The sequence below is a fragment of the Rhagoletis zephyria genome, unplaced genomic scaffold (genome assembly GCF_001687245.7).
Source record: "Rhagoletis zephyria isolate East Lansing unplaced genomic scaffold, Rhagoletis_zephyria_1.1 Rzeph_scaffold_01222, whole genome shotgun sequence".
Taxonomy (NCBI): Eukaryota; Metazoa; Arthropoda; class Insecta; order Diptera; family Tephritidae; genus Rhagoletis; species Rhagoletis zephyria.
Genome location: NW_016158306.1, coordinates 74,637 through 102,621, shown reverse-complemented (window position 1 = coordinate 102,621; position 27,985 = coordinate 74,637). Strand labels below are relative to the sequence as shown.

At 37.8% G+C, this 27,985-nt stretch overlaps 1 protein-coding gene across 1 annotated transcript; it reads left to right on the top strand.

Annotated features, from left to right (window-relative positions):
• Nucleotides 1–461: 461 nt before the first annotated feature.
• Nucleotides 462–27,985, top strand: peb (zinc finger protein pebbled). The gene is made up of 3 exons (XM_017616523.1): nt 462–1,769; nt 16,067–17,317; nt 22,264–27,985. Exons 2-3 carry the CDS (start codon nt 16,268–16,270, stop codon nt 27,610–27,612), a joined length of 6,399 nt encoding a protein of 2,132 aa, XP_017472012.1. The 5' UTR covers nt 462–1,769; nt 16,067–16,267; the 3' UTR covers nt 27,613–27,985.

The following is a 27,985-nucleotide window of genomic DNA, read 5'->3' as shown; positions in this document are numbered from 1 at the left end:
ATACATATAAGTATTCATATTGCCGAGTTTGGCATTTCCCCTTCCGTGCTAAATCTCGCATCATACCGTTGCTTCTTCGTCGTCAGCGTCAGCGTCAGCGTCGCGTTGGTGCTGCTGTAGCCTCCGCCATTGCCAGCTTGCGAGAATATTTATTTCCTCTGCATTTGGAGAGAAACGCTCATCTACTGCCTTCCTCCATGCAGAGACGACCATCCCACTAACACATGCGGCCATTATTTGGGTGTGTTTGTTTTCCATCTCTGGGAGAGTGTGTGTGGGCAAGTGGGTTAGCTGGCCCGCAGATAATTTCTGCTTTGTTTTGTTCAATGTTGGTTCTCTCCACAAATGTCCATAGATATGCATAAATATGTACATATATCTTGCTCTCCGCCACTGTGCGCTAGCTGGATCCAACCAGCCGCCTCACTCATTATTCATCCAGGGTTGTCCGACTGGTTCGGTTACTTTTTGTTAGTTGCGCGCAGTTGCATTTGTGCTTGTGTTCGTCGTCGCTCAATTGGGATTTTACTTACTTATGTATGTAGACTTGTTCGTGTGCTGCTGCTGCTGCTGGAAGAGCGTCTGTGGCCTCCTTGCGTTGTTGCTGCTGCCACTATCCATCCGTTCGCTCAGCTGCAGCACGTGAACGTTTTTGACTCATTTTAACAATTTTCTTTAAATACAACTCCGTGGTTGGGCTCTCGCAACAGTCGTCTTTTATCTGGCCAACGGTAAAGGATAAATTGTGTACGCACTCGGTTGGATGTACGCACACGAACACATAAATACATACATCCCCCAAAAGAAATAATAACAACTGTGAACTGTGAATTATAGGTGAAGTGCTCTACACAACCAAAGTGAAAAGATAAGTAGACACCACATTGCTCTACCAACTTTGACTCTTTCGACGTCTCAAGTTTTCCTCACGCGCCCGCCGCTCATCTCTTTTTGTACTCGTGAATTACGTTTTTTTTTTTTTGTTGATTTGTTCTGTGGACTTTTATCGCCTTGCAGCGGTCGCTGCGTTGCGTACACCACATCAATCTACAACGCTGCGATGCGCTGCTCTACTCGACTTTGAAGTGAACAGAACTCAGTTAAGCTGCGTTTGTACTTCAATCAAACTCATCGTGAGGCGAATGTGTCATTCCGTGTGCGCCCGTGAACGTGGTTACATCCATCGCTAGAAACATCGGGTTGCTTGAGTTGTTTTGTGAAAATAAATTGAAGTTGCAGCAGCAAGAAGAGTTACTAACTTTATTAGCCTCAAGTAAATGGCAAAGTGCTGTGGATGCTCAAAAGTCAATGGAAAAACCAAAACAAAAAAAAAACTTTGCGACTTATATGTAAAAATTCAGACTTGCTTTTAAGTGCTTATCTTCAACTTGTGCAACGATTCTACAACTTAAATATATTTTACCAAATATGTACAGTAGTGCTCATCAACAAACACAAATTAATCTAAGCCATTCAAACAAAAAAAAATATTAAGTGAAAACTAAAAAGTGTAGATACCAAAGGATTTCAAATCGCTGCTAAGCAATAAGCCCCTAAAACAAAATTTAAAATATATAAAAATATTTAAACAAAAAAATAATAATAATTACGAAATAAAAAAATAAAAAAAGAGAAATAGTTGCTGTGATCTACATACTTAATTGTTTAGAGCAAAACAAAAACATAAGCTGGCGCATTACCTATCAAGACCAATACAAGTGAAACGAGAATTACTGCGAAAGAAACCTTAACAACTGACAAAGGAAAAGGTAAATAACAAACAAGGCATTAAAGTTTCAAAAACAAATTAGTAGTTGTCTGAGCTAAGAAACTGCAAAGGCTTTAGTGTAAAATTTTTAAGCTTATAGAAAAGAACCGATCTGGTGGACTTTTTGCACAGAAGTTGTTTGGCCAAAAGTTCACAAATATGCATGTATGGATTTTCAATACTCCATCTGCAATTTTTATAAAAACTTCTTTCTGATATTCGAGTTCCACAACTTCGAAAACCAATAGTAAATTTTACTAAAACGCGACATATAAGGATAATCGATGACAATTAATTTTAAGGTGGATTTCAATATCTGAAGCAAATTTTTGTAATATTTTGCAATACCCTCTATATTGAATGCAATATATACACATCTAAAGAAAGCTCAAAAAACTCAAAAAATATTTATGACAATTTATTTGCATAAATTAATTCCTAGGACTTATCTCCAATTAATGCAAATATTTTTTTCTTCATGATTATATTCACTTACAACTTATAGATTACTGTTATATCTGTTTTGGTATTAATTTCATCAAATCTGTACGATCCGCAAACTTTGAATTCCTTAATTCGCCCACCGCATTCATAAGTTTACACCATTTTAACTCTTGCAGCCAATTTCATTAAAATAATTTCAGCGAAAAATTATTTTTCTTGAAGTTTTGACTTTCAATTGAGTTATCGATTAAATGGCTTTAATGTAAGTAATTTAAAATTAAAATTTTCTGAATCCGTCTGGCACTTTCGCGTACATACGCACAGCTCCGATTTCGGCGCTTAACTACATAGTTGTTATAGGTATAAAAGAAATCAACTATAAAATTTATGACGATGATATTTACTTCATCATAGGGCCGTTCCATCGAGTAGCTTTAAACATATTTTTTTAGAACAAAATTTGTGTTTAAATAGCAGATAAATTTTAGAAGCTACTTGAGAAAACGGCACTTAAAATCTTATACATATATGTATGTATACTTATATATTTTCTTTGATCGATGCATGAGAAATTTTAATAAATGTAATTAAAAAGTATAGCATTTTTATAAAAAAAAATGCTCACCTTTTATGTGCATAGCAATTCACAATTTAAGTTGTTCTCGACATATGGTGAGCTTTCAATAACGTCTCCCTGGAGGCACTAGCGGAGGCCCTAAATTCCGTCGCCAATTGCAATTTATTCCCAATCTTTCCAATTGCCGGTCATTGACGGCTGAGTGAAGCTCAGTGACGATGCCAAAGAATGCAAACAGAGCCACTCTTTGCCCGTTGACGTAGACGCATGATGAGGAGATGTGGTGATAGTAGCTATGACTTCTGGGTAAATTATTGTTATTTTTCCACAACATTTTCTCATTAGAAACGGATGAAGCTCAGTAAAAATTTTTGAATATACATAAGAGTCATTTTAAATAGCGATTCAAGCACAAATCGATGGCTGAGTGGAAGATCGACCTATCTCGGCAGCCAGTTCGAAAACGCCGTGTCTTGGAATTTGGTTCAAAAACGCCCCATCTCAAACGAAAATACATACATTGACAATGAGCTGAGGTAGGGCGTTTTTGAATCGACAACTGAGATAGAGCGTTCTTCAACGAAATTCTGAAGTAGGGCGTTCGTGAAAAGTTTTCTGAGACAGAGCGTTGTTGAACAATTTTCTGAGAAAGGGTCCCTCCATTTGTGTGATAACATCAAGACGCACATCAAAATCGGTGTTAAGATAAAAATCAGACTTTTTTTAAAAAGAAGACACACGTCATAAGGGAGCACTACGTGTGGAAGAAAGGACTCGGATCCAAACACAACACATTCAATTTCCTTACGTCCCGGTCTGAAGTGACACAGCTTTCATACAATCGCTACTCAGCTACTTTGACTCTGTATACTAACTGGTTCAGAACGATGGGAGAAATCGTTTAAACCATGTCTGTTCGTCCGTTTAAACCAACGCCGCCCCCCCCCCCCTATTTGGAGGGAAAAATTCATAAAATTTGTCATCATATAGTTTAAGATAATAATAATAATAATAATAATAATAATAATAATAGATTGGCGCTTACACATATGTTAGTGTTTGGCCGAGCTTCTCCTCCGATTTGTGGCGTGCGCCTTGATGTCGTCACACAAAGCGGAGGGACCTACAGTTTTACGCCGACTTCGAACGGCGATTGTATTTTTATGAGAAGCTGTTTTTCATGGCAGAAATACACTCGGAGGTTTGCCATTGCCTGCCGAGGGACGACCGCTGTTAAGAAAAAACCTTTTTTCTATACTTTTGCGATGTTGCTTTGACCAGGGTTTGAACCCAGGCATTGTGGAGTGGAAGCGCGCACTGCTCACCACTACACCACAGCGGCCGACATATAAGATAATAATGGTAAAAAATATTTGGAGATCTCAACAATTTTTATGGAGCTTGAGGCCATTTTAAATGGTGTATATCCCAGTGACCGCAGTGAAAAAGTCTGATAGCTGAAATACAATGCCGGCGAACGGCGAACTCACCACAGCGAAATTCGCGCTGTCAAAATTAGAACACCCGCAAGCATATGAAATTGAACACAGCCAAAGCGAAATGCGAAGTTCGCTTGGCGGCGTTTCATGGCGATAGATTTATTTCTATCGCTCTGCTGGGCGATGACAGCTGTGCGTGCCAAAGGTGGCCGTATTTGTTTTGTGCTTTCAAAGTTTAAAAAGAAAACAACCTAAACACGATTTTTTTTTTGTTGTTTGAAAAATATAGTTGTGGATTCGTTAAATCTGGCTTGAAACAAATTATTTATAATAATCTTTCTTTGTTTTACATTTATATTTGTTATCATTTCCTCATTTCTAAATATGGTTTAGTTTTTTCTAAATATGGTCACCCAAATTATAAAGGCGACCAAATGGGATCAGCTGTTTTCGCTACCGCTCTAATTCTGTTTAAGTAGGCGAAATAGTTGGGCGAACGGTGAACGACAGCATCGCCCAATTCGGCGAAGTTTGCCGTTCGCCGGTATTGTATTTCAAGCATGATGAGGAGATGTGGTGATAGTAGCTATGACTTCTGGGTAAATTATTGTTATTTTTCCACAACATTTTCTCATTAGAAACGGATGAAGCTCAGTAAAAATTTTTGAATATACATAAGAGTCATTTTAAATAGCGATTCAAGCACAAATCGATGGCTGAGTGGAAGATCGACCTATCTCGGCAGCCAGTTCGAAAACGCCGTATCTTGGAATTTGGTTCAAAAACGCCCCATCTCAAACGAAAATACATACATTGACAATGAGCTGAGGTAGGGCGTTTTTGAATCGGCAACTGAGATAGAGCGTTCTTCAACGAAATTCTGAAGTAGGGCGTTCGTGAAAAGTTTTCTGAGACAGAGCGTTGTTGAACAATTTTCTGAGAAAGGGCGTTTTCGAACTGGCTGCCGAGATAGGTCGATCTTCACATCAGCCATCGAAATGAACTCTGTAAAAGAAAACCATTAAATACATACATAAAAAAAAATTGCAGTCAAATATTTTATTTGAAAAGATATTATATGTAGTATGCTTTGGATTTTGACGCCTTTCGATGAAAGCATTGCGTGCACTTTATGAAACTTACGTTTTATGTCAAGTCCAAAATTTGCACATTACATGTTTTTGTTCTAAAAATGTATTTTTTTTTATGGATTTTGAATGCTTATTATTTATTTTTTGAAACGACAAAATCAAAAAATTATACTAGCGAGTATTGAGCTTATTTGGTTTATTTGTATAGCGTGCTAATAATTTTATTATTTTTATAATTTTCTGGAATCATGGAAAAGATACATTTTTGTACCAGAATTCAATGTACAGTTGGTGTACCATAATAACCAATGTCAGTGATACTTCTTTTAGAAGCATATAATAAACGTTAAAAATTTGATTTAACTTGTTCCTAATTTTTTCTAAAATAAAATAAAAACAAATAAAAGTGTATAACAAATGACTAAGTGACAATCAAGTCAAGGTGCAGGAATGGTATTTTCAGAGATAGTAGTTGAGAGGACGAGCTATATTTAAGCCAGGAAGGAAGAGCTTCTAAAATATTGCAAAAAACTCGATTTTTCGACACTTTGACCTCGTTTTTTTTCAAAATCTGGAGCTGATGAAAACTTCATGCTTACGGATTCGTAATCAGCACAAAAAGTCTATCAAAAACAGCTTTAACATTTTCCGTACCAAAATTTGTTTCTATTTTTGTGAGGCTGTGTTATCCATTAAAAATTAGCAAAAATTCTGACTTCCGTTTTTTCTACAGAAATTTGTCCTTATGTGGTTCATAATACCCTTTGCTCCACTATTTAAGTATAGTTTTTCAATATAATTAAGTGAATTCATCATGCATGTGCAGGCATGGGCAGAGAACGAGCACACAATGGGCTAGCTTTTCTCAATATTCATCACAATCTGGATGTAAATGACGACTCAGTATAAAACGAATTTTTATCTAAATATACCTCGGTAAATTGCTTGTGACTTTTCTTTGAGTTGTGCTGAATTATATCCACAATTAAATACAATATGCTAAATACTTTAAATAAAGCAATCATATTCTTGGTTGTTACGAATGACTTTACATAAAATCCCTCATAAAGAGAAATCCTGCGGCCGGCCCTGATTCATATGTACATATGTATGTACAGATTACTAAAAGAAAAACAGATCCACATTAGCTTCAATCAACATATGTACGTATGTATGTATGTATTTACAAACATACACTGCGATTAGGTTACAAATATTGCGCCATCTGTTACTCAAAAGCCGAAATACCTACATACTACACATACTTTTTGTCTCCTTCTCTCACTTCCAGCGCATGCACGTGTTTGCAAAATGATGACGAAGTGGTTTTGTATGGAAAATCATTTATGCTCACATATTTGAATAAAATAAACATATTTAGAAGATATCGACTAATATTTCCCATATACCAAGGCATATTCAACATTCAAGTGACAATTCAGTCGAGCTCTCTCATACCTGACTGTAATGTCAAAAAACGTAAACAAAGAAATTAACCCTTTGTTATACATGCACCATATTTGAAAAAATTCAATATCTATGAAATGAAAGTTTTTGTAAATATGAAGATATTTAAAATCACATTAAAATCGGCTTCATTTTAGTTTTGGTATTTTCGTTTAATGTATGTAAATGTGGAGATGCATACTTACTAAAAATTACACACTAAATGAAACACAGTTATTTATAAACCCGTTTTGGCAATTTTCTTGTTTTTATTAGCCCAATGTTTTTGAGCATTTATTTTTTTATTCAAATACTTAATTCTAGAGTATATTCGACATTAAAAAAAATAAATTTTTGATTCTTTCTTCTAAATTTACATCGGAACTTAGCTTCAATAATTCAGCTATTAAATTTTTGCAATGCGAAATTCCTTTCCAATAAATTTATTAAAAATTACTTCCAGTTTCTTTATGTCCACAAGGAATTCTGGTTTAGGTTTTATCATACCACCATTTGAAATTTGGTCTATCCATATACAGTATATTTTGCTTAGCTGCACATCCTTCTTTGCACGAAAAACTTGTGCACGTAACCGAAAAAGGCACTTAGGCGAATTTTCTTTACTTCAATGAGGAAGGTATCCGAATCCCTATGAAACCAAATATTGGCCTCCGCCACTTACCATGCAGAAATTACTGCAAGCGAAATTTTTACCGAATGTTATCTAATTATCTATATAACTACATAAGTTGATAGCCATTTTCGTTGTTCTGCGAGATGAGCAAAATAAATAAAAGGTTGTAAAATTAGGTAATGTAGGGCCAGTGCAGGTAAACGTAATACTTTCATTGATAATTGATACTAGTCGCACAATTTTTAAGGCAGGTATCGCCAATGTGCAGGTATGTTGAATACATCTATAGGAGCAGTTTCCTTATAAATGTTGAAAATAATGCTTTTGATGCGCATTTTGGGGTAGGTATCTTAAATGTGCACTTAAGCGTAGAGGCAGCAAAGCAAAATATACTGTATATGAGTGGGAGATTTTCTCTTCATATTCAGTAGTGCTTAATTTCCGTATGATAAATCGAGCTATGTATGACAAGTAAAAACACGACTCTTTTCATATGGCATTATGAAAAAAGGAAAAAGGATGTTAAGAACCAGAACGTCGAATTTATAACAGTAAATGGTGATCTAAAGCGGTAAATTTAGTCTAAGAAAATTGTATCATGGTGTTTGCTTATATGTATATGTTAATGTACTCGAGGATCCGGTCGTGCTTGTGCATTAACAACTTCGTCCCCACAGACACCTCAGGAACGACCGACACTTCAGATAACTTAAGCATTGAGGAATTGTATGGTAGAGGTACTGCACCTGGGAACAAACGCGTCCACTTGGAAATACTCGGCTGTGATGGGCAACAAATAAAGTCACTGCCCACTAAAATGGTGTTCGCACACACGCGAAGAGTCTCCTAATGGAACACCGCAGCTACTTGCCCACCGCTGTCGCAGCTACTTGCCATTACAGTCGTAATTCAAAAGAGAGAAATGTCGAAATCACTTCTACCTTGTTATGCCTTGAGCTATATCTGCAAATCACAAATTGCTAGAGCACTTTAAAGGCTCAAAATGGACCCCAAAATAAGCCAATATTTACCGTTGTTTCTACGACCGAAACCGAATCGGTTACTTACAAAAATTTATATGTTGATAGGTTTGGAATTTTTTCCTTGAAACGCCATACTACAACATTTGAGCATAGCCTCCATATCGAAACGTAAGACGTATTCTACGTGAATTCTCTTCTGAAGTGTATTTTATTAATATCATTAATTTTTTTTTTTAATTTATTTACGTAAATATGTATGCCAAAAAATATTACTAAATATTACCAAAAACTAATGCTTAGTGCTGTTGTTAAAGGTGGGGTCAATGTCCGGATTACCGGGAGTCGATCTGCTAACGTAGAGTCAGTCATCATAAGATCCCACATTTTTATAAGTAAAATGCGACAGTCGATATAAATTAAATTTAATGTTAATTCACCTTTTTATTTATTATTTTTCAAAGCCATTTGGAATGCGGGGGACCGTAAATAGTATCCCCTCAGTCTTTAAAAGTGAAACGCCGGAGCTTGCTTGTTTAAACTATGTAAGATTAGCCTATCAAATATCAGGCAGCTGTTAAATTGAGCGAAGTTTACATGATCTAAGTTGAAACTGACACTAAAAAACTGGGCCTAAAGAACATATTACAAGGTATCTAAAGGTGGTTAAACACCATTTTGTGAAACAGAATACAGCTATTAGGCCTGATATTTTCGGCGTTACGTGAAACTTCGTATTCGAAAAGGGGGCGTGGCACCTTCCATAGGCGTGAATTATTTAATCAGCTCTAACTTCGGAACCGTAAGTCACATGAACTTGAAATTTTGTATATCTATGATAGATGCTGATCATAAGGTATATATAAGTGAGTGTGTAAAAGGGGGCGTGGCAGATAACATAGGCGTGGAATTTTTAGCCAGTCATAACTTCGGAACCATAAGTCACATGAGCTGGAAATTTGGTATGCAAACATATCTATGGTAGGTGCTTATAGTAAAGTATATATAAATGAGTTTTTAAAAGGGGGCGTGGCACTTAACATAGGCTTGGAATTTTTTATCAGCCATAACTTCGGAACCACAAGTCACTTGACCCCTTTAATTCCTTCTGACGTGGGGTGAAACCCGCGGGTAAAAGCTAGTATTTTTTATAAAAAAAAATAATAATAATAAATTTGGTATGGAAAATATAGTAAATCAATAAAATCGTCAAAACGTCAGGGGATACTTATTTTTGACACTCGCTGTATATGCAAACAGTACCACGATATTTAACGAACGATAGGTTGTACTGTAAAGGCCTTGGAGTATTTTTGTCAGTATACGAAAATAAACTACTATATTGTACGTTACTATTTCCTTTATTTCTTTAACAGTTCGGTACAATACGAATACAAAACGGCTGAGTTCACTTTGGCGATAGTACACTACAGTAGGTAGTAGTTACATACGAAACAACAAACGAAATGAATCGTGCAGAGAAAAATATATGTATGTATGTACATATATGCAATAACTAAATACAAAACGAATGGCTGCAATGAATAAAAAAAATAAAAATGTTTTTTAATTGAATTGGATATGAAAATCTACAGAAAAAAATATTTTTCTCATAATTGAAACGTTTGCATACATATAAAACTTACTATATGGTACAATTGTCACAAACGAAAAGCAAACGTTTCTCGTTGGGGAAAATCACAGTGAATCTTACAATTTGTTTCTGACTATGTACAAAACCACAAATGATATGATGATCGATGAGCAAATGGAAATTGTTTTGCACAGTTTATTTTCGTACCCTGATTTTTGTAGAGCATTGAACGCCAAAATATTTTCTTTTGAAAAAAGATAATTTATGTATAAACATGTATGTACATTAGACTGCATCACTCCCCATACAAAAAAAAAATTGCTACTATTTTTATTATTATAAAATCTATTATATTTTAAAACGTCCACCAAAATATTTCGGAAAAATATTCAGATTTAAGCAGAATGGACATACGTACATGTGTATGTATGTATTTTCATATGTATACCACATAGAAAAAAAACAGTTTATATTAAGTACACTCCACTATAAGCATCAAACAGTTTACAAAAACTCCATTATATTATTAAAAGATAAATATGTATAATATGAAAAGTTAAAATTTGTATGCATCGCTTTTTAAATGCTTTACTTGAGCGCTCGCGCCAAGGGCTTCTTTTGGAGCAGCAACGGAGCGCTTCTTTCTAATGACACACTATGTAGAAACACAATGAGGTGTGAAATTAGGAAGGGAGCGCTTACTGCTGATTATGGAGAGCTCCAATAACACAAATGGAGCGCTTCTAGTCCCGTTGGAAGGTTGTAATCTAATTTGTTTTGAGTTTTCACCGGCTTTACCTTTTGTCCTAATTTAATAGAAAAAGCGAATTCATTTTTACACACAGGTATTTACCTACATGCATGCATACATGCATACTCCATAAATGCTTATCAGAAATTTTGATTAGGGAGAATAATTAAACAACTAGTATGTGTTACAAAGGCAATTTTTCAATAATTTTACATAGAAGCTGCTAATTTGGAAATACGTACTAAGCAAATAAACGTATGTATATGGGTTAATTTATGTACATACATATATGTACATAGCTTCAGAAAGAAGTTACTCGTATGCCACATTTCATTTTAAGCCATGCATTTTGTCGGTGATACTGCAAAACCGTCTATGTAAATTACAACCCTTGGCACTTACATATTTAGATGGTATGTTACTTGCCCCGGAATCTACATACAAATGTATCTGCAAATCGTTACATTCCCATAAACTAATGATGAAGCTGAACGGTTATAGTAGCGATCAGAAACAGGTGACTGATCATTTAAACACCAGAAGTATTAATTTGCATAGAAAGGGTTTCAGTTTCACCAATGGATGCGTTGTTACCAAACCGGAAAAAAAACTTTACATTTCCCGTCGGCAAACGAGATTAGGTGATGTGAATATGTATGTAAATCAAACGGTCTTCAAATAAATAAATGGAACTTTATATTAACACATTCTTTACTAGTATTGAAGTTTGACGACATAATTACTATAGCAACGTTTTAATAGTGCGATACATTTCTAAAAAGTTAAAGCTCAATTGCATTCTGCATTGTTGAACTTTAACCTTTCAAACAGGATTTTGTGAGTAGTTATAAATGAAAGGAGTTTCATGGGTTATCCAAAAAGGGTGAGTTTATAGGCAGTGTCAAGGGTGATCACCACGTACGGTGACTCAAATAAGCGGTCACACAGTGATTTTTTTTTTATACCCGAGCGCACTTGTCCACAAGGGTATTATAACTTTTTAATATTCACAATTGTGTTGTTCATACTTGCCTGGTTATCTGGTTATGTGGTTATATTTCGATTTCCTATCATACCATAGTGGCTATGTCCTGGTGGAATCGTTCGCCAGGTTCTTTGCTAGTGTTTTTCTTTTTTTACTAAGTTTTTTTTTTTTAATTTTTACCCCTTTCTGCTTAATCCATCGACGTAAGGTTGAATCCATCAGACGAATTGGATTTTCATTAATACGTGTTTTTTTCTTCGGAGTAAATTTACCATTTTTCGACACTTCAACAGTTTTTTCTCAAAAACTTTATAAGATGATGTCAGCCCCGTTTTCGAAATAAAATATGACCAAATTTTCTTGAACCGAATAATTATTATCTTATAATATTTTCTACTTAGTTTGTACTTCGATTTAGGTTTAGGTATGCTTAGCGTTCACAGAGGGTTTGTAAAAAAAAAAAAAAACAAAAATTGAATCATCACTAAAACAATTTATCGGTTTGCAGCAGACCCTCGAAGACTATTGTTTAAATAAACAAGTAATTTTTTAGCAAAAAACAAAACCGACTTCTATGCTCATGTAAAACTTTACCGTTAATTTGTTCATGATTCAATAACCGAATCTAAACCAAATTAGGATGGGACCACCTCTCAAGTACCACCTTTCCTTTAAATAAAGAATTATCGAAATCGGTTACGCGGTAACATACATGAAAAAATATTCCGATGAACAGATAACCTCCTCCTTTTTTGAAGGCGATTAAAAATAATGATGAAAATACGATTTTGGTGTAAAGACGTGGTCTTATTTTAAAATCTGCATATTGCATGCAGGTAACTAAAAAACTTTATTTCAACTCTTCAATAACTTCATAATAAACTTCATGCAATATAAATGCCTTTTCAGTGCTCGGTACAACTCAATTGTTACAACATCAAGTAATTTTTAAGCGAAAAACACAGTTCCTAGCCTATTAAGCCTATTAAGCTGGTATTTCAGGGTACTATTTTATATATATATAAGGAAAATTTGAAAGTTAGGGGGGCTCAAGCACCCCCTGCCCCTACCTGGCTACGCCCATGCTCAAGAATTCTATACCATTTCTACGAAAAGATGTTTTTTCACCATAAAAAATACAGGGAAACCTTTTTTTGATTTCAAAATAAAAAAAATAAGGGTACATTTTTTCGGTATAGAGGAATCCTAGGCGGTGTATGCTCTATACAAATTTCGACTAAACTTTTTCAAATATATTTTTGGACCGCCCTAATGTGCATAGCTCTCTCCTATTGTCAAATCACGAAGTAAGTACATATATGCATACATACATGTGTACATACATATGTTTGTGTGTTTGTAGTAGGACTGATCGAATTGGTCGCATTCGTAGATTTCAATTTTGATATAAAAAACACATACACACATATATACATACATACTACACACAAATGTAGAAATACAAAACGAAGAAGACTACCGATTATGGTAAAGAGCGAAATACACCACACAAGCGGCTTGTCAAACATACTTCAAACCATGATAAAAATATAGTACGGTAGAACCGCTGAGAGTCACTTTTTAAATTCTTTTCACTTTTATATGATTTTAAAATGTTGGCAAACTTCAAAAAAAAAAATCATGGCCGACAAATTGAGAGAACGGTTCTACCTTGCTATGTTTTTATCATGCTTCAAACCTACTTATCCCATTTCGCCATAAACGATGCAAACATGACTCCTTGAACCAAAGAGTTTTAGTTTTCTTCCGGCCAGAAAATCATAAAAATTTAGATTTTTGTTCAAATTTCCCTCAAATGGCTTGTGAAACCTTCAAACACCCCCTACCAAACACAACATAAATGGCTTGAAGCAAAGGGATATTTCGCTTGATTTGTCAAGGCGCTTGTGTTGTGTATTTCGCTCTTAAGGCTAAGATGGCCAATGCCCACAGCCGCAACGAATCGAATTTTCGGCTATTTGCAGATGGCGATTGTTAGGGGGCTTATGGCGACATATTTATGAACATACATACATATGTATGTATGTACGTAGATTTGTATGTATGTGCATTAGGGTGTCTCACAAAAAAAGTTGCAGTTTTCCGCCGCATTTACTGAATTTATGATATACATACATATTCAGCCTTATCATAAATTTCATTTTCCCCGAACCGGTTCACTTTTCACTTTTGGTTTCCATGGTTTTACTATGGGCGGATGACAAATTTTCCTGTCAATTTTTTTTTAAGTGAAACTCAGGATAACGCAGATTAAGACTTTCGTCAAAATATTTCGGAGTTTTTGATTTGGAAATACCTCCAAAAACCTCATTATTTTGATTCCGTTGATAATATTTTTAATCATTTCTTCCAGACCTTTTAAGAGGGGATCTTTCGGCCAAAATATTTATAAAAACTCACTTTATTTAAGAAAAATTCAATTAAATCGTAATATTATTCTGAAATATTGTGGTGGAAGTCTTAAAATATAATCTGCATTATCCTGAGTTTCACCTGAAAAAAAATCGCCCGAAAATTTGTCATCCGCCCATAGTAAAGCCATGGAAACCAAGAGTGAAAAGTGAACCAGTTCGGGGAAAATTAAACTCATGATAAGGCTGAATAAATTTTATAATTCCCATGAAAAAACAGTACTCTTTTTTGTTTGGAGATTGATGCACCTTAATTCATTTACATATGTACATACATATGTATGTACTCCTGTGCAGATACCATAATTTGTACATTCGTGTCTTACAAATACAGTTGCTACATCGTTTATATACATATGTACATACATACACACATATGTATACATATGTAGTATGCCCATATACAGCTGCGGGCTATAAAATATTAGCAAAATTCCAAATGATACTGTTTACAACAAAAAAAACACAAAAATATGAACGACATCTTTAAGTGTCTTGAAAGGTGCACTTTATTGTAATAAAATTTAATGGCCTATAAAACTGCAAACTCGAAAATTTTCTAAAAATTCTGAATAAAAAGTTTGAAATTTTGATGAAATTTTTTTGAAGTTTGACTAATTTTTGTGAACTTTCTGCAAGCTTTAAAACAGTTGTTTATGTGGTTTCCTTTCTGGATCAAACCATATTTTAAACGAAAATTATTAAAAATAAATTAATTAACATAAGTTGCCAACAATATCTATCATTTTGAATTTCGCTACTATTTTATTGCCCGCTGCTGTGTGCAGTGTATATAAATATGTGTACAGTTATTTAATGTTATCAATTTTTTTTTATCAAAACAAAACTACGTTTAGAACTTTTTTTATCGTGATTATTTTAATTTCAATAGTTATTTTCAAATTTAATTTTTAGCATAAATTATGCAGGCTGCATTTCTTTATTCATTCTGAACGTTTGGAATAAACTTTTTTGTTTATTTATTCTTTATAACGTTTCTGATGATATGTTGACGTATGTATATTTCAAACGCATTCTGTTTATTCTGGCTGTGAAATGGGATTATCCGGAATGTATGAAGAAACGCAGCCTCAAAGTGGTGATAAAAACGCGGTGTCCATTATAACGATTAAAAATTAACGAAAAAATAAAAATAACAAAATAACGAACCAAATTCGACCGAAAGGATATAATCAAAAGAAATTACGATTTTGAAATATGTATCTACCGTAATGGTTATAAACTTTATAATAAAATTCATAATTTAACCACTGATTTCAAACAGTCACAAAAAGCAGTCTGCATTAAACGGTTGAAAACAGAGACGGAAATTCATTAACCATTACTTTTTTAAATCTTCTTGGAGTTCTGACGGTACTGAAAACATGTTTACATAATACAAATTTTTTTAAAACAAAAATATTCAATAAGTTAATAGTAAAAACAAATATTTTTAAAGCATATTTTCTAAATATGAACGAACTCGGACCTTAAATACTGGTTTACCAAATATATAGGCTCATGCGCCACCTATCGGCAAAACCTTTAGTGAACCAAATCAGACTATAAATACAGATTTTTTAAATATCTTGAGTCCTGCGGCACCTATCGGATTAACTAATCTCTCATATTGCATTGTGATCGAGTTCTAAACCAACTGTCAAGTTTCAAATCTCTAGATCATCGGGAAGTTGGTCATAAATTGATTTCAAGATTTTCCCCTAAAAAATATACATACATACATACTTACATACAAGAATACATAAACAAAAGCTTGTAAAAGTAAATCACTTTCATACAGCCTAAAATAACCACTGTACATTTTTACTACCTTGTCGTCCCTTACTCGTCTCCAAATTTTCATCTCAACTCAACAGATCGAAGATTCTAATCACATTACCGTTTAATTTTTGCTCTCATTTCAGATTTTATTTAACCGAATTCATTCATATACATACTCGTATCTCAGTTTCGCAATCAAATAATTGAACAAACGACGAAATTCCACTGCAGTGGCGTTTAGCCAATCAACAGTTTGCGCCTGCACCCACGCACGCACACACACACCCACACCCACTTAGTGAATAGCAAAGGCAAAGAAAAAAGATTCGAATAAAAGCAACAAAATGCTCGCCGCAGCAGCCGCTGGTACACAGTCCACATTGGATGCCATCCAAACCAATGCCACAAAGATGGAACGACGTGACTCATCGACGTCGGAATCATCGTTGGAACACTTGGATTTGGGACGTACACCAAAGAAGCTAAGCTCACACTCATCGGCCACATCCACGCCACATCCACACACGGCCATCAACAGCATAAGCAGCACTAGCGGCGGCAACAGCAACAACAACAACAAAAATACAAACAAAGTCAACAGCAATGACGTGAATACAACAGATGTCAACAGCGCAACTGGTGTATCCTCACAAGACGATGCTAAATCATTTCTGCCACATCAACAACGCTTACACGACTCCGATGAGGCTAATGATTACGATGATGATGATGAGGAGTCACCAGATGAACAGCGCTCGAAACAGAATGCGCAAAGTTCGAGATCACAACGTCATCACAAGCGACGCAGCACAGCGACGCGACTGGATAAACGGACAAGCGTGCATCTGGAATACAATGCGGATGATCCGACTTCACTGCGCAAGAAATTTTGTTTTAATCGCAGCACCTCCGCCTCCGAACAATTAACGAATAATGAGTCTGGTTTTGTGGACGCCAGCTCTAGTAGTCATTACCTGAATGCATCAACAGTGTCATTGGTGGCGGCAGTGGCGGCGGCGACGGCAGTGACTTCTTCATCAGCGGCCGTTTCCACAAGTGGTATTAACTTGACGCCACCGCACAATGCAATGTCTGCGTCCGTCTCAGCTTCTGCGTGTGCATCTGCCTCTGCCTCGGCCTCGGCGAATGGTTCGAACTGCTCGTCTTCGGCTGCTTCATCGCCGCGTGGCTGCGGCACCGGCATGGCAGCATCCTCAGTATCGGTATCCAGCCCTGAGTCGGGTATTGGTGATAGAGAACGTGAGGATATGAAGTTCGTGTGTACCATTTGCGATGTGGTGTCGGCAACGCGGCATGAATTCACGAACCACATACGTTGCCACAATTACGCCTCTGGGGACACAGAGAACTACACATGCGCCATCTGCTCAAAGGTAAGTTAAGTGGGGAAAATATATATGTACATATTTATTAATAGGGAGGATATACTTTTTTTACGCACCTCAAAACAAATCTCGAAATAGCTTTCTTAATTTCATCAGGCCCCGGTGAAAACTCAAAACAAGCTAAGTCTAACAATATATTGTTGTACATCATTTCAAAGGTCTATAAATGTCCGTTTCAAAGGATGTTTGGTTTTTAAAATCGGATGAAAAGTGGTCAATAGATTATATTATATAAATACTTCTTGTTTTTTTTGCGATTATCGTGTCTTTTCGTAAATTTTCGTTGACGTTATATGTCTGTTTTCAATACTATTTGAAGTTTTACAGAACTCTTCGGCATTTTTCGTGCCCTTTTATGTATTTCTCGTACCTTTCTGGGATTTTCGTGAGGATTTATTTTTAAATTTTTTAGATTTTCTATTACATTTCGGGATTTTTCGAGCATTTATGCGTTCAACGATACACTTTAAATCAGGCAACGTAACGATTATGAGCTTAATCATAAAAATTTTAATTTAACCGTAAGATTTTTATTGAGGTTGCTCACGCTTGTCTGCTTATCAGGTTATCTGGTTAAAAATTATTATTATATTGTATTGTATTTTATTGTTGTAAACTGAATAAACAATATAACCACATAACCACATAAGCTGATAACCAGGCAAGCGTGAATAACCTCATTATTTTATGATTTTTACTTTCTCGTTTAAGAAATATGTTTGGTTGCGGATTTCTATTTTTTCTTTTTAAATAATAAGGGATTCAAAGCAGTCAAAAAACGCAGTCTCCGTTATAAGGTTAAAAATTATCGAAAAAATAATGATTCATTATAACAATTATTTTTCATAAAAAAAATAAAAACCACAGAATAACGAACAAATTTTACTGAAAAAAATAAAATAAATATGAAAATAATTGTTATAAGGCTATAAATAATAAAAACAAATAGCTTAAGGACGAGCACACCTAAAGGTTAAATATTCTAAAAACAGAATTATTAACAAAAAACTAACAAAACCAATAAAGACATGATCAAGTGTGAATAGCAGTGGGGTCGTTGGATCGAATCCCACTGAAGAAGTTCGATGAGGAGATGTATTGATCTCCGAAATAGCTATCACTTCTACCATTTTTATAAATTATTGTTGTTTTTCCACAATAGTTTTTCATTAAAAACGCCCTTAAGCTCAATAAAATTGTTGAAAAAAAATCAACGAAAAACGATTTCACAATGTTCTAAAAACAAAAATCTTCCAAAAAAAAATATTTTGGCACTGGAACACATTCAAGATAATGGTTATTTTCGGACCTGCTTTAAACCAAAGGCTGTGAATAAAAGTTATAAACATACATATGTATGTATATATTAGCATACCCCACCAAAATAAAAGTTGCAGTTTTTCCGCCGGAATTATAAAAAATATTATATTTTAGAGATTCTGGTGGCTTTTTGAAAATTCCGCAGATAAATTTTTTAAACATTTTTATGCAGAACTCCCCTATCATCTGAGATCATTTTTTGGGAAAAATATTTTTTATAACTAGTTTCATAAAAAAAAACACGGCTTCTGTAGGTATCTTCAAATTGGACAGCTTACATAAATCTTAATATTTGTTTAAATATTTTGGCTGAAGTCCCAAATTATAATATACACACGGTGGCCATTCGTTCCGACTTTGGCGGGACAGTACCGATTTTGAGAAATTTGCCCCGCTGTATATCTTGTAAAAGCCGGGACGTATAAGTGTCCCGATTTTTCATATTCGTAGCGATTAAATCCCGATTTTCAGTGTTTTTCTTTATTAATTTAATAAGAGTCTCTCTGGACTCTGGGCCAAAAAGAATTTTTCATATAAACGTGGCAGCACTTTCGTTTTCTATGATTTTTGGTTATGTTTTATTCTGTCAAACTGGTACTCTCGCTATATTGCAGGCTTTTATTCTTGTTAAGTTGTTTTTAATGAAACGATTCTAACTTGAATTTGGTGCAAATATATAAAAAGTAATACTTACTAATTCCCTCGAAAAATCGTGGATATGCAAAATATAAGCTGTACATGCAGTGGCGAAAATATAAAAAGGGAACATTTTAGCATGCTTTGGCTATTCCACTTTCGTTTATTTATTGTTTAGTACCAGGTTGACCGAGCTTTGCCCGGAGTGCATATACTTTTTAAAGATTTCAAGATTTGGATAGCTTTAAAAAAATATTTTGGAAAAAAAAGGATTTCGCTAGCTATCAAGTAAATTTTTTACTCCAAAATTTAGGCGGCAACCCTTTTCCGAAAAACGCTGGAATGAATGGTACATATCATGAGCGTATATCGATGGCTGGGTGGAAGATCGACCTATCTCGGCAGCCAGTTGGAAAACGCTCTATCTCAAAAAACTTTTCAAGAACGCCCTATTTCAGAATTCGTTTCAAAAACGCCCTATCTCAGCTGCCGATTCAAAAACGCCCTATATCAGCATATTTGTAATACGTTTTGAAGTGAGATAGGGCGTTTTTGAACCGAATTTTGAGATATAGCGTTTTCGAACTGGCTGCCGAGATAGGTCGATCTTCCACTCAGCCATCGATATGTACTATGTATACATAAAAAAATGCTGATTAAAATTAATAAAATACAAATTTGTATTACATAGAAACGTGGTAACCCTGATGGCAAATATTTTCCGACCAAAGTTCTCAACAATACCTTTCATTTGATACCCATATTGCGATGTTTTAGATAAATTGTGCAGAATCGCAAATAAGTGGCAACCTTACACTAATATCCTAAGGGATAACATTTTGTATATAGGGAAAGCCTTCTTTAATAACCTTCTCTTGGTACCCATGAAGAGTAATATTTCACATTTTTTTCTAAAAAAAAAAAATAAATAAATATGCGATTCAAAATAGGTGGCAACCCTATTAAAATATTTTTGAATTAGGGATTTTTAAAATAACTTCCATTTGATACCCCTATTATGATGTTTTAATCAATTCATAACTAATTTCGAATAGGTGGCAACCTTACACAAGTCTTCTCGTAGATAGCGCCTATTCAGATAACCTTAAAATCCAAAATATTATCTGTGTACAAAATTTCATCAAAATCGTTAGAGTCGTTTCCGAGAACGCTATGGATATACATATACATATGTATACAAGAATTGCTCGTTTAATGTAATAAGACTATTTTATGTGTAGCTCGTTATCTAACAAAGACCATGTAAACAAAATTTCAAACCTTGTACAAAAATTAGCGAAATTGGACAAAGATTCATCAATATTTTGAGCTTTTTAATTAGATTTCTTTGAAACATTATGATACCGTTGCTTTTCGGTAAATTTTTTTGTGGAAGGTGTTGCTCATTTGCATATATAAAGAAAATCAACAGTAAGTCCAAGCTACTTAAAACTTGCACTTTATCATACCATCATTTAAAGGGCTACAAAACTACCTACTTAAACAATTCTAGAGTCTGATTTAAATTTTGATCAACATTTTTTAAAATTCGTCGAATTCTTATGTTTTATAGCTTGAAATTTTGTACATGTTTTTTTTTTTAGATAGTAAAATATTATATTTTCATAAAAAAATAAACATTTTTTAAACAAAGAAAAGTAGCCAAAACTTGATAAAATGTCTTTTCCCTATTTACATTCCCGCCACCGTTATACGTTTAGTAATTAATATACAGATTTATTTCAAAATTTAATTTTTGTGGAAAAACGTAATCAAAGTTTGATCAATTCATACAGTTTGGATACCAAAAGACAGATGGAAAGACAAATATCTTAGCCATTTTTGGGAAGTTTAGTTTTCTGTTAGGCTGAACATAAATATTCTCCTTATCAACCTTATTAATTGTATGATGAAATCTCCAAAAACGTGAATTTTTAGTTAAATCTCTATATTATTAAACGTGCGGTAATCGGATTAAATTTAATCGAGTTAACTAATTGATTAAAAAATCTATCGATTAGTGCCAACACTGTCTGCGAATGTGCTTCCCCCAGCAGACTGCGGATTACTCTTTTGGCAGAAGGTTTTCCGCTGAAGCTGCCGTCCAAATGGGTGCAACAAGATGTTACAGTTTAACAGAAGGACTCAGTTATTAGCTGTCTAATGTGATCGCAGTTACCTGGCAGCACTATGGAACTTAATGGTCTCTATGAGGCAATGCACCTTCCCTAATCTAAGTTCAAAATTTTACGGCGATTTTTTCCGGAGTTTTTCGGGAGGATTTATTTAATATTCTTCACGGTCTCGTTTTCGAGGTTATTCGGACAGTATTGGGATTTTTTCCAGATTATTTAGGGATTCAATTCAAGTTCCATAATTTTCGAGATTTTTCAGGAAACTTTTTGAATTCTGTGGAATTGTCAGGACCAAAATGAATCTTAACTTTAGTTTTTATTAATCTCTGTTCTGCAAATATGAAAACAAAATCTATCGACTTTACCTGCACTATCTAAAGTCCATTGTTTAATAAAGTTTTTATTTTTTTACTTATAACATATGTATGTGCATCGATATTTGGTACGATGTTTGCAAAAGAAAGCAGATTTAAACGGAAATGAGGTTTAAGAACCGAAATTATAGAACACTTAGGGTCGCTTCTCAGGGATTCCAATGGTCTATATGCATGTATTGGTGTTTAAAAAATTCCATAAGTTGGTTGAGAATTGCGAGAAAAATTTGAAACAATTAAGGGGAATGGGCCAAAGTTTTTATAAGCACTTTCATCCACATGAACTTGCAAATAACCAGGTTATTTTCATATTTACATACATCTGTAATACATATTTAGTATTTTTTGGGACATTGATAATGCGAGCCTTATTATTGTGACTTAATCGTTTTTTATTTCAAACTCATTAAAAATGTAACAATTATTTAAATTTCTCTTTTTCTCTTTTTTTTCTTCTGTGCCCTTGTAGGTGCTCTCCTCTGCCTCGTCACTGGATCGGCATGTGCTGGTGCACACTGGTGAACGACCATTCAATTGTAAATACTGCCACCTCACCTTCACCACCAACGGCAATATGCATCGGCACATGCGCACGCACAAACAGCACCAACACAATCATCATCATCGCCGCAACTCGAATGGAACAAAGCATGCCAGCAATAGTCATAACAACAACCACAACAACAACAGCAATTCGGTGGCTGGCAACACGAGTGTAAATAACGCCTCCGCTACCGCCGTCAACACCAGTTATATGCAATTAAGCCTTGGCTTGATTAGTGGAGGTGTCAAATCATCAGCAACAACAGCAGAAGCAGCATCTGCCGAAGCCATGGAAGCAATGGTGACAGATGCTGATACGACTGCGCCGATTGCGCCCCTGACAGGTGGTGGTGGTGGTGGTGCAGGTGTTAATGGCAAACGCTTAAATAGTAGCGGCGTAGAAAGTTGCGAAAGTGATGGTGGTTGCTCAACAGACTCTTCATCAAGTGCCATCAGCCATAGCTCAAATAATAATAATAATAATAATGATAATAGTAACCAAAACAACAACAAAACTCATAATAACACCGACAACATCAACAATAATGTCAGCAACAATTACACAAACAATAACAATAACAATACCAACAACAGCGCGAATCGTAATAGTTTAGGTAATTTTAAGCGTAAAAGCAATGAACTAGCCGCCGACGCCGATGCCAATGGTGGCGCAGACGCTGATGGCATTACAATGCTGTTCGCGATGAAACGACGCGTGAAGACAACTATAAACAACAACAACATAGTCGGCGGCGAGGATGTAGTTGAAGTGAATGCAGTCAAAAAACCCACGAACACATCCTCTTCCGCATCAGCTGCGTCGGATGATGACGCAGAGGTTGAGCAGAAGCCCTCATTCTTCTCATGTCCCGTTTGTCCGGTCTGCAATGCGGATGACTTCGCAGATATGCGCGCGCTGGACAACCATCTGGATAGCGAACATGCCGATATACCAGCGAAGTGCCGCCACTGCGAGGTAGTCTTTCGCACACATCGCCAGCTGAGCTTGCATCCCTGCACCCAGCGCTCGGTGCTCAATAGTCGCCCGATGCCGCTAGTGGAGTGCGTGAAGTGTCGCCGCAGCTTTGCTAATGGCAACGATTTAGAACTGCACGCGCGCGAATGTTACGCCGCGGAGGTAGTGAGGCATGCGCGTCGCAGCCGAAGCCTGAGCGACAGCTACCCGGCGCCACCACCGTTAGAAGCCGAGACCGAAGAGGCAAAGACGAGCCTGGTGCGCAATAACTTCTTCCGCCAGCTCTATTTGCAGAGTCAGAAGCCTTTCTCCGCGCATAGTTTGATCTCATTACCGTCGCCGCAGCACTCAACCAACGATGAGCCGGATGCGGCGCATGTAAGCAGCACCGATATCAAGCTAGAAGCAGACGTTGAGCCCACAGACCAATTGACAAGCAACTTGCTCTCTCAACAGTCACACGACTCCAAAGATTTGGCTGATATACAATCGATACTGAATATGACATCATCGTCGTCCACATCGAACTTCCTTAAGAACTTTGAACAATCGGTCAATACACCATCCAGCAATTATAGTTTGGATAAGGACGAAGAGGAGGCGCAAGACGCCTTCACATCCGAGTTTCGTAAGATGAAATTGCGCGGCGAGTTTCCCTGCAAGCTCTGCACCGCCGTCTTTCCGAACTTGCGCGCGCTGAAGGGTCACAATCGCGTGCACTTGGGCGCTGTCGGGCCGGCTGGTCCATTTCGCTGTAACATGTGCCCCTATTCGAGTTGCGATAAGGCGGCGCTAGTGCGACACATGCGTACACATAATGGCGATCGCCCCTACGAGTGTGCAGAGTGCAATTATGCTTTCACCACAAAAGCCAACTGCGAGCGTCATCTACGCAACCGGCATGCGAAGACTACACGTGAGGAGGTGAAGCGCGCCATCATATACCATCCTTCCGAAGACTCAACTTGTGACGATCCCGCTAAGAAGCTGCACATATTCTCCTCACCTGACTTTGATGATGACATGGAGTTGCAATATCAGCAACATCAGCCCAAAGATCGGTCAACGCCTGTGTCGCACCTCAAAGAAATGCTGACTGCCGAGAGTATGACAGCTAAGCCATTAAAGATACAGGTTAAAAGTTTGGAGCAACTGCTTGATAAGTCCACTGGCTCGATTGGTAGCTTTAATGACTCATATGAAGAGCGTCCAGCTCCGCCACCCAACACACAACAGCCGGAGACCGCACCAATCGATCTGAGTATGGATGTGCTAGACTTAAGCAAGAAACCCTCGCTCAAACCAATTGAAAATGAGGCGCCTGTGGCAGAACCGACGCCAGCCGAGAACAGCATCGATCCTGAGAAGAAAATAGACATCTTTTCCTACGTCAAGGAGAATCTAAACATGCCAAAAATGCTTGAACTGTGGAGCTTGTCGGCGCAGTTTCCTTTCATGCCTGATTTTCGCCCGCTGATGAATCAAATGTTTGCTGGTGCTGCTGCTGGCAATCCATTTGTGCCGCCTGGCATTGACATGAACAAAGCAAACATGCCAGCTCCACCGAATCTAACGCCGCCCATGCTACCGCATTTGAACTCACTCATGGGTGACAAGCTAAACGTGCATCCACATACGGCACCAGCAGATCAGAATGTAATGAACCAAATGCTACCCAAATCAATGATGACACCGCCTGCACCCCACTCTCCAATGAGCATGCCGCGTCACTCGCATATACCACCCACGGTATTGCCAGGTGGGCCTGTCAAAATGGTCATTAAGAACGGCGTACTTATGCCTAAGCAAAAGCAGCGTCGTTACCGTACTGAGCGTCCATTCGCCTGCGAACATTGCTCCGCGCGCTTCACGCTTCGCTCAAATATGGAGCGGCACGTCAAGCAGCAACATCCGCAATACTACGCACAACGCCATCGCAGCGGCCACCATCCCATGCGTGGCCGAGGTGGCAGCAGCGCTGCGGCGATGAACAGCATCAGTCACTTGCAGGCCGCTTTTGCGCAAGCTCACAACCAAGCCAGTCAGGCGCAAGGCAATGGACTAGGCGCTTCACCCATTTCCGAGCAGGTGAAGTACGCCATACTGGCGCAGCAGCTCAAGGCACGCAAGGACACTGACTTGCTACAGCAAGCGTTGGCACACGGCTCGAGCAGCATAGCAAACAATCATCATATGCTGCTGAATGCAAGCGCCGCTCTAGGGCCGCTGGCTCCACCACCAAATGGGATGCAGTACGCTTTCAGCCAATTGGGTCAGCCAACAACTATTAACGGCTCCATTGAAGATGATGAACCGAAATTGGTTATTGATGAGGATGAAGATGAAGAAGACGATATCGAGGAGATAATCGATGATAACGAGGATGAGGAGGAAGAGCTGCACATTACAAGAGAGCAATTTGAAAATATGCACAAGGCGCCAACACCAGCACCACCTATCGTGCAGGAAGCAAAGCATTCGCAGCCCATCAATGCGGAGCGCGCTAACGAGACAGCCAAAAAAGTCGCGGAAACCATATTAGAGCAAGCGATTAAGACAGGCCAACAACACAATTCAGCCACTGGAAACCCCAATGCAGCGTTTGCAGTAAAGCCCGCGCCTGCTAAACAAGTGGCGCCTGCAGCTCCGGCCGCACCTACGGCGCCAGTCACCCCAGCCAATAAAATGAAAGCTATGATCGCACAAGCCGAGTCGGTGGGAAAGTTCCTGAAGGAAGTAGCCAGCTCGCCCTTCAAAGACGAATCCCAGGATTTGGTGCCCGTCGCCAAGCTGGTCGATAACGCTACCAATAATGCCGTTTCTTTCAACAACTACTTCCGACCCAGCGACGTGGCCAATCACATGGAGCAAAGCGATGAAGAGGGCTTGGTAGCATCTGGCAGCGCCAGCGAAAGCAACAACTCCGGCACCGAAGATGTTGCAGCGCCAGCCGAGCCGAAGAAAAAGTCTGCATACAGTTTGGCGCCAAATCGCGTCTCATGCCCCTACTGCCAACGCATGTTCCCCTGGTCCAGTTCCTTGCGCCGACACATACTCACGCATACCGGTCAGAAACCATTCAAATGTTCACACTGTCCACTACTTTTCACCACGAAGAGCAATTGTGATCGTCACCTGTTGCGTAAGCATGGCGACGTGGAATCGGCGGTATCGGTATATGTGCCAACCGAGGACGTAAACGAGCCAATACCGGTGCCAAAGTCCGTCGAGGAGATCGAACAACAGCAGCGCCAACGCGAAGAGGAAGAGCGCAAGCGTAAAGCCGAGGAGGCACAATTGGAACGCGAACGACGCGAAAAGGAGCAACGTATGCAGCAGGAGCAAGAACAGCAAACTAAACTCTTCAAACAATTGGCCGTAGCACAGCTGCAACAACAAATCAATGTTTCAATATGCGCAGCCAATGCAGCTAGCGCGGATGCCGATGCACGCGCCAAAGAGCATCTCTCCCAACTCAATGCAGACTTGCCATACAAGTGCCATTTGTGCGAAAGCTCCTTTACCGAACGTTTCAACTGCCTGGAGCATATTAAGAAGCAGCATGCGCCAGAATTCACGCTACTACTTTCCAAAGGCGCCATTGTCAGCGAAGCTGAGGCCAACCAAACGCAACTGATGGAAGAAGAGGAACGTCGCGTGGGCGAAGAGGCTGCCAACAGCTTCGCTTTGTTGCCCAAAATGCCCGCTTACACGAATCGCAAAGTAATTTGCGCCTTCTGCGTGCGCCGCTTCTGGTCGACGGAGGACTTGCGACGCCACATGCGCACACATTCGGGCGAACGTCCATTTCAGTGCGAAATCTGCTTGCGTAAATTCACGCTGAAGCATAGCATGTTGCGACACATGAAAAAGCACACCATACGCTCGCAGAATGGCGCGCCAGGTGGCGATGCATCCGCGACAGGCAATAGTGGCTCAGACTTTTCAGACGATGAACAAATGCCGATGCCTACAGCGGCGCATGCTGCAACACCGACTACAACAACGAATGTCAACGTCAATGCCAATGCGATGGTGGCGGCGTCAGCTACAGCGGCAGCAGCAGCAAACGCGCTGCGTACACCCAGAATACAAGAGCTGTTGAGCAAAGCGAACGAATGGCGCAGTAGTCACATGAGCGGCGAACAAAAGGAGAATATTGCGGCCGAAGAGCAACCAAACGGTGGCTTACATAGCGATCTCATTGGCAATCTGCTGGGCATCAGCGATCAGGGTATACTCAATAAACTGCTCTCCTCTGCCGATGAGGCGGCGAAACTGTTGGGTGTTGAGAAGTAAGCTGCTTAGCTGAGTAGTCTACAGTGACTTTTTCTAGTCAAATTTTAAACAAAATGCATACATATTGATACAAAATGGACACACACAAATAGCATTAAAAAAAGTTATCTAAAAAAGTAGAGTTCACACTGAATTCTTAAGGACCCTAACGACATTAAGCAGCAAGGTAGCCAGCGGCAAAATATTTCCGCTTTGGTCAAAGCAAGGAATAGCTATTTACATACATTTTTAAATGTAAGAAGCCGAACTACATACAGTCAACCACAAAAGTCTACATGCAAAGAGTTTTCTCCAAAGTATCCAAAGTTTTTTGTTCTATTTTTTTCGTTAAATTTTTCCAAATGAAATTTTCTACAACAAAAAAAAAATAAAT